Here is an 8,139-nt window from a genome sequence, read left to right on the forward strand (position 1 = left end):
CCATGTCCATGTGCCCTTGCTTTGGAGCCAGGCCCCCTCCTCATGTGTCCTACCCCTACCCGTTGTGGTGCTGACCCCTACCCGTTGTGGTGCTGAGACCCAGGCTGCCCGGACCAGGGCCTGGCCCGAGAGGCCCCATTGACAGCTACCCAAGTGACAGAGGCAAAGCCAGGCCCCGGTGGCTGCAGGCCCTGTTGGAGGACACTCAGCAAAGTGAAGGTGTGTGGTGGAAGGAGCATGGGTTTAGGATCAGAGCAGTGTGAGTCTTACTGCTGCCAGAACAGCGCCAAAATGGCCCATTGATTTCATTAGCATATATATCCAGGTTAGGCTGTAATTCCCTTCCCCCAAGCCAAGAAGGGAAGGAAACTAGCATTTCTTGAGCATCCACGTGCATTATGTTCTCATTTAACCTTGACAACTCTGAAGCTTCCTGAACATTCTCATTTTATAGGAAAGTAGGGTCCAGGGTCACCCCACAGGTGGCAGAGGTGGACTCAGGTGTCTCTAGCTCCAAGGCCCACTCATACTGCCATGTGATTATAAAAGATGAGGCCTCTCACATACCCTGGCTGCATGTTAACATGAGTCATAAAACACACCAACTGAACCCGTTGCCCGGGCATGGGACACGACTAAGAGCTGAGCCCCCTCCAGCCTCGAGGAGCTCACAGTCCAGCATGCTAGATAGGTGAGTGGGGTGCCCACCCCACCCCATCCCGGGGCAGAGGCAGCATTACAGTTACTTCCTGAAGGTCAGGCTGGGAGTTGACTGGAGAAGAGCCATGGCAGGGCTGGGGTGGGGTGGGGGCCCTTCTAGGCAGAGGACCCAGCTGGCGGCCACAGGTGTCTTAGGGGCCCTGGAACTTCATATGTCAGTCTTGAATGTAAATTCCTCAGGCTGGCATTCTCAGCCCTTAAAAAAATTACCCAGGCCCAGGTCCCTCACAGACCACTTGAATCAGAACCTCTGGGGGCGGGGCCAGGGCATCTGTATATTAAATGCTCCCTTGGCGTGAGCCAAGCCACTGCTTTAAATTCTTGTTCTGGCTTCCAAATGCCGAGGTCAGTCTTCAGACCTGCCTTGTCCCCGTCTGCTGAGCCCCTCTGGCAGCAGGCACTGGCTCTCCTGCGAGCCCCGGAAATCTGGGACCCTGCCCTCCGCAGCCCAGGCCTGGCCTCTGACTGGTTGTTTCCATTCCCTTCAGCTCATGGAAGCCCTAAAGGAGCAGGAGGAGATCAACTTCCGGCTGAGGCAATACATGGACAAGATAATCCTCGCCATCCTGGACCACAATCCCTCCATCCTCGAGATCAAACACTGAACAAGGGGGCTGGCTGCAGAGCAGCCTGGGGACCCTGGGACCAAGGGGCCGACCCTGGCTGAGAACGTGGGCCGGGCTCCGGGCCCACAGTCACACTGAAAATGTATCACTGGCTACCATGCATCACGTGTCCTGGTGTGCATGTGGGGAGGCTGTGCGCACTAGTGGGGTGAGTGTGTGTGTGGCTGTGGTCCCACTTATGGCCCGTGGACAACAGCCGCACAGTTAGCTGTTCCTGCACTTTGTAGTACTTTTGCAAGCAGACAGGAGAGGCAAGGTCTGCTGTCATGCGTTACTGTGACCAGAAGAACTGGATGTTTGTGTTTTAGGTACTGGGTAAAATGATTCTACCTCTGGGGATAAGGATTAAGAAATACTCTAGTAAGAGAGGCCCTTTTACCCCACCCCTGTTCCCCCTGGCAGGGAAAGCAAAATTGTCCTCTTTTCCAGGAGTTTGAATGCTCAACAGCAGTGTCCTTGCCAGCCTCTTTAGCCTGGACCAGGTCACCTCTCAAGCCCAAGTGTTCAAGCTCAGAGGGGAATAAGGAGCGTGGGGAGGGGGTGCGTGTAAGGAGGGGCCCTCGGCGATGCACGTGCTCTGTGTGTCGAAGGGACATGGTTTGCGGAGAAGCCAGCATTGGGCCATCTTCGTTCTGCAGAGTTCTGGGCATTTCTTATGTTCTCCATGCACTTCCCAGCCCTGCTTAGCTACATCATCCTTTCTGCTTTTGTTCTTAAGACAATAAAATGCAAGCAACATTCACTTGGCTGTAAACTGAAAAGAGGTAGAGAGGAAGGAGAGGGGGTTGGAGGGCGGGGGCGCCTGAAGCAGATGTTGGCATTCGGGTAACCAAAGAAGTGACTTTCTCGGGAGGAGCATTTCTGACGTCCCTGCTAGTTTCCTTCCCCACGGCGGCATTTTAAGAGCAGCACATGTGGACCATCTGCCTGGCAGCTCCTGCGGGCCATGAGTGGGCCTCACTCACCAGTCCTCATTCTCCGTGCAGTGTGGCGATGCCAGGCCTTGCGTTTGGGTTTTCCAGCTCAGAGCTCGGGGCCAGGCTCTCAGCCGGGGAACGAGTGCTGGGCTGATGGGGAGCCACATGCGGGGCAGGTGCAGGGAAGCCTTAGTCTTCCATCCTCCTGAGACGTGGGTGTGCACATCTTTTGATCTTTTATTCTAGGCAGCTGGGAGTAAATGTACTACTTTCCTGTGAGTTTTCTAATTTGCCTCATTTTTGAATGCTTGTGATTCTTTTCCTTAATCCAAATGTAGAGAAAAACATGTATGGTCTTTTCCTCTGCAGTGCTTGTTTTCTTTGGCACTTATGACGTAAAAAGGAAGGTTTGGGCATGTTGGGGAGGGCGTGGGAGGGTGTCCACGGAGAAGAGAGGGCAGTCGAGGTTGAACAGGTGAAGAGGGGAATTGGGATGTGTGGTGTGTTTCCTACTCACAGAGGCAGGGGGTGGCCTAGGCCAATTTGTGTTCCATCCCAATCGACTTTTGCTTTTGTTGGGTTTCCATGATTTCTTCTTGTGTATAATGGGATTTGTCTCATGCTACAAATAACTGTGTTGCATTGGTCTGATCCAGGGCTTTGGGACCACCCACCCAGAAGGACTGGCCCCCCCATGTCAGTTGTCTTCTCAACCCTTAGGACACTGGTCTCAGGGTTCCCCCGGGGGTCTGAGAAGGCCGCGGAAGTGGAAAGGAGGCATGAGGAGTGGGTCTTCAGAATTTGCTTATAGGAAGGAGTGGCCACAGGTGGAAGGAAAGGACATGGCTGGGATCTGGGTTTTAGGTCAGGAATCCCACAGAGAGGCCAAGGTCAAGAGGGGGGTTGGGGGGCTCATCCCAGGGGGAGGAAGTTTTCGATGAGCATTTTATAGGTAAAATTTTATGGGCTCCATAGTTGCTTTGATGTGGAATTTAGAGAAGGCAGCAGAGGGCCTGAGTTATAGAGAGTCACACCATCGGAAGAAACTTCTGCCTGGTGCTGGCTAACCCCTAACTCACCAGTGTCAGGGAGCTGCGGGGAAACTGCCCACCGGCGGCGTTCTGCCGGCTGCCGCCTCCAGGGGGCGCCGCGGGAACGGACTCCCTGTCTGGTGCAGGGCCGCCCGGGCTCGGGAAGAGGCAGGCGGTGTTGGGGTGACCTCGAAATGAGGGATTGAATTCCCGGTAACACAAACAGAAAGTTAAATGGAACCTCCTTAACTTTCTTCAGCCAGAATACATTTCTTAGGAAACCGTGTCTTGAATTGGCTTTTTAAGATCCTGTTTGCTTTTAAATGCTCTTCTGAGGGGCAGGTGCCCCAGGGGGACAGCCCCACAGACCTCGGGCAGGTTCCAGAGCTGTCCCTCTGCACAGTGCTTCCTGCCTCTGCTCTTTTTCCAGCTGGGAATTCTGCCTTCCCTCTCAGTAGAGGGGCTGCCAGATATTGTATGGGATGCCAGGTAAATTTGAATTTCAGATAAACTGTGAATTTTTTAAAGTATGTACTGTGCAATATTTAGGACGTATTTAGAATGGGGAGCTTTTTAAAATCCCACAGAGGTTCCGATTTAATTGGTGTGTGGGGTGACCCAGGCATTGGGAGTTTAAGAGGCTCCCCAGGTGATTCTAATTTAACTGGGTGCCCTGCATTTAGTTTTTATTGTTTGTTTGGTTTTTTTGGCTAAACCTGGCAACTTTACCAAGTAGGAATTAATAACTTGTCTGAACTTTAGAGGAATTTTTTTTGGGGGGGGGGGGCGGTGGCATTCTGCAGTAGGCTCACATTTTACGTGATACTGAACTGTCCTTGGATTCAATTTTATGTATCTAGTAGAGAAGGAAGCACCTTCTGTTTCAGCTAGGGCCTATTCTGTGGGATAGTATAAAAAAATACAGTTATAGGGAAGATCAGATGTTTTCTTTCTTTCTTTCCTTTTTTTTTTATCCCCAAACTGTGAATTGGTCAGAGTTAGACCTAGGTTATTTTATTTTAGTATTGTAAGTTTGTAGATTTCTTTGAGAATTATCAGAGGAAAATTCCTTTTACTTGGTTCTCAATCTTCGCTGTGCATTGGAATCATCTGGGAAGATTATAAACGCTCTAAGGACCGGGCTGAACCCCCAAAACCCAGAGGTTGTGATTTAATTGTGTGGGGTGTGGCCTAGGCATTGGGTTTTTTTTACAAGAGCCCCCCAGGTGAGTTTAATATGCAGTCCAAAATTGAGATCCCTTGTCCTAAAGGCTGCTGGGCTCGGTAAGCCAGGTGCCAAATAGCAGCAAGTTTGACTGATGGATTGGTGGCTTTTCCTGTTGGGATGTTGAATAGTGAGAAGTCACCAGGTTCCTCTGCCCTCAAGGATGGGAGGCCAAGTGTCTTCAGGAGCTGTTGGATCCAGCTGCTCTCACCAGCTTGGAGGTTAGCAAATCTGTGGAGTCAGTAGGTGACAGCTATTGGGATATATTAGCCACAGGCCCCATCCCAGAATAGGGGTAGAACAGAGTGAGCTGGGAGCTGACAAGGGGGCTGCCACCCACTTGTACAGCTGAGCAGGAGGGAACACTTGGCTTTGTGAGTTTGCCTCTGATCCTTTTTTAGGATGGGTGGGTGAGGGAAACCCCAGCTCCTGCCCCGCTAGTAGCCAAACCAGCAGACCTGCACCCGGCTCATGCCCTGGAGGCCGCAGGTGCTCAGCTCCACTGGCCAGGCTGATTCTGGGCCCTGCTTGGTCCTCCAGGTACAGGAGGGCACAGAGTGGGCTCCTGTGTCCCAGTGAGGGACTTAAGAACTGTCAAAGGCCTAGTGGAGCCTGGTGGAGCTGTGAGGCATTAAGCCCTCTTTCCGTGCTCTGTGTGTTTGTGTATATTTAATGCATGAGCAAATTCCAACCTAAAGCTGAACTCTAAGTGTGGTTGGAACAGCGCAAGGCTTTCACTGACTGCTGTGCCAAGGACATGACTTTGGTCCCCTGGGAGATCCATGGTGCCCCTTTTAAGGGGCTGGGGTGGGTTCCAGACTGAGGAGGGAGGCATTTAGGACTCCACTTCTGGACTGTGGCTCTCCCTTTGGGACCTGGGGCATCCGCTCAGGAACCCAGAGCCTGTCCCCATAGAGTGATTGTTCTGGTGGGTGACTGTGTCCTTGGCCCTGGCCTCACTGGACAGCTTTGAGCAAGTCACTTGTCCCCACTGACCTTCGGGGCCTCCCAGGTCCTGGCATCCTGCTCTGGCCGAGTGCATGCGTGAAGGGGGCAGAAGAGGCAGGGCAACGCCAGGGCCTTTCTGCACACTCTCTGCTGCCTATCAGGAAAACAGGCTGCTTTCTAGAAAGGTCTGTATGTAAAGGTGTAGACCCTGGTGAAACATGAGGCCGCCATTACCACGTGCTGGTGTCCCACGTGGCGTTGGTGCTCTGGCTCTTTCCACTGACTGTAATGTAGGAGTGTCTGCCCGGGAGCTGTCAGCAGGGGCCCTAGCATCCAGGGTCCCCTCTTGCCGGATCTAAGTGCAGCTGTCCCGGGGTGGCCCTCCTCCCACGGGGACCCGTCCGCTTCGTTGTGCTGCACAGGCTGTTTTTGTCTGCATGACTTGGGGTCTTTGGGGTCTTTGTCCTGTGCCTTTTTCTTCCCTGTCACCACTGTACAGGATTCTCCGTGTTACCACTGCCCCTTTTTCTACATCTTCTCATTCACCCTGACCTTTCCTGAGACCTGTGAGCGTGTACATACGGCGTCCTTGGGAGCCACGGGCCTCCCCCATGTACGTGAAGCCATCCTGAGGCCTCTCCCGGGCCGGGTCCACCGGGCACGTGCCTCCTCAAGAACCTGGCTCTGCTTTTCTTTTGGTCCCTCAGCCCTGTAGACTTGGTAACTTTGTACAGAAGTTTTCACTACTGTCTTTACGACTCGGGGCTAGAACTCACTCGTTCCCGCATCCGGCCTGTAGCTAGTTTAGAAACCTTGCATATACCAGAAAAGGGTAACTTTTTGTAAAGCAACTTCTCCCATGAACCTCTTCCTGTGCCAGTGTCAATATTTATAGAAGGCAGTGCACGCCTTTTTAAGCTGGGCTTCGGCCATGGCAGGGACGTCATGGGGTCCGCTGCAGCTACGCGGGCCGCTCAGAGGATGTGCCCCCTCCGTCCCCAGAGGAAGGCCCCCAGTGTGGCCCCCAGTGCTTGGCTTTGGGCCCAGAGCAGCTGGGACCCAGGTCCCAGAAGGAAGAGGCTTTCTGCCAGTGGCCCTGCCTGCAGCTACTGAGCTTGTCCTCCTGCCAAAGGTGCTCAAACAGGGTGCCGTTAAATACTGTGCGGATGGCAGGGCCTCCATCAAACCAAGCAGTGCTCCTCAGCTCAGCGCCTGCTGGCACCCCCCCAGCTCCTCCCGCTCTCTTGTCCAGGCCTCCTGGGACCCGGGCAGAATAAACTATAGGTATGCCTCATGCCACAGGGCTCGTTAGGTTTCTGGCTTTGTGTTGGCTTCACCTTGTTTTTCGCCCCAGGAGCCTCCATCTGAAACAGGGCTTGGCTTTGGGGTTGGGGTGGAGAGAGTGAGGTGTGAGGACACAGGCTGCACCCCAGGTCCCGAGCTCTTTGCTTCCAGCCTGCTTCCATCCAGAAAGGACTGGGCTCTCAAAGGCAAGGCTCCTTCCAGGGAACTGTAACGTACAGACCAAGGTGTAAATAAACAGTTTGCTTTTCTTGTCTGACTTGCCGTGAGTTTCTGTGATGTGGGGAGGGATGGTGGAGGGGTGAGGCCTGGCTCGGGACAGCTTCCCTTAGGAAGAGTGGCCCGTCCAGCGTGCGATGCCTGGGGTGGCAGGTGCTGTCAGCCAGGACAGGGAGTCCCCTCTGGACCCTGGTGGAGCCTGCTGCCCCTGGAGGGGAGATGTGGCCCCCAGAAGCCCTGTAATGCTGCCGTTCTGGTCTCGGGGCTGTGATGTTTGAAATTGCCTCACCACAGCCATTTTCTCTTTTCCAGTGAGGGCCTCCCTCCAGGGCAGACATCAGGACGCCCCTGGGCCACAGGCTCTTGTCCCAGCCCAGTCTCTGACCTGCCCCAAAGTGGCCCAGACCCCCAGATTTCCATTCCCCTCCTCTTAGGGATTCCAGGTGTCGAAGGGGCTTCTCAAGTCCCCCAGGCCCAGCATCTGATATCCACCCTGTCTCTCGGCTCAGGCTCAGGATGGACCCGGCCAGGCCACACCTCCCAGCGCAGCCCCCTGTGCCACGGGCTCCTCGCTGGACTTACAGAGCTGCTGGGGCCCAGGAGGGTCATCTTCTGATACTGAGAACTGTGTGTTCTCCTGGACCTTCATTTCCCCCCTTTTCCCCTTACCGGCTAGGACAGCTAGTTTCAGCAAGTATAAATACAGGACACCCAATTCAACTTGAACTTCAGAAAAACAGCAAATTTTTAGTTTAAGTATATCCATCGCAATACAAAAAGGTTATTCATTGTATATCTGAAATTCTTTAACTGGGCGTCCTGTATTCTATCTGGTAACCCTATTTCCAACCCTTCCCTGGGCCCCTCTGGTGGGGACTGCCCAATCCTCGGAGCCCCTGGAGCCTCTCTCTGATGCTTTCGTCTACCGCTTTCCTCACACCATCTCCCCGACACCTGGCGCTCAGCCCTGGGCCTGCTTGGATCTCTCAGGTCGGAAAGGAGGTCTCCCAGGGCAGCAGCGGGATGAGGGGTGGGCTTCTGGTTGAGTGCCCCCTCGCTCTCTGGGGCCCAGTGAAGGGGCTGAGATAGGGCAGGCACAGGGAAGGCCGGAACCCACCTAATACGCTGTGAGGAAAGCGGGAGGCACACAG

The 8,139-nt window shown here is 54.0% G+C and overlaps 1 protein-coding gene across 3 annotated transcripts in view; it reads left to right on the forward strand.

Annotated features, from left to right (window-relative positions):
- Positions 1-7,028, forward strand: part of RAB11FIP4 (RAB11 family interacting protein 4) — a 125,071-nt gene extending 118,043 nt beyond the window's left edge. For all 3 annotated transcript variants that reach the window (XM_037808866.1, XM_037808868.1, XM_037808867.1), the window contains one exon: positions 1,209-7,028. In XM_037808866.1, the coding sequence (XP_037664794.1) occupies positions 1,209-1,325 (117 nt within the window). In that variant the 3' untranslated portion in view covers positions 1,326-7,028. The remainder of the gene's footprint in view (positions 1-1,208) is intronic.
- The last annotated feature ends 1,111 nt before the right edge of the window (positions 7,029-8,139 follow it).

Source organism: Choloepus didactylus, chromosome 18, assembly GCF_015220235.1.
Source record: "Choloepus didactylus isolate mChoDid1 chromosome 18, mChoDid1.pri, whole genome shotgun sequence".
Taxonomy (NCBI): domain Eukaryota; kingdom Metazoa; phylum Chordata; class Mammalia; order Pilosa; family Megalonychidae; genus Choloepus; species Choloepus didactylus.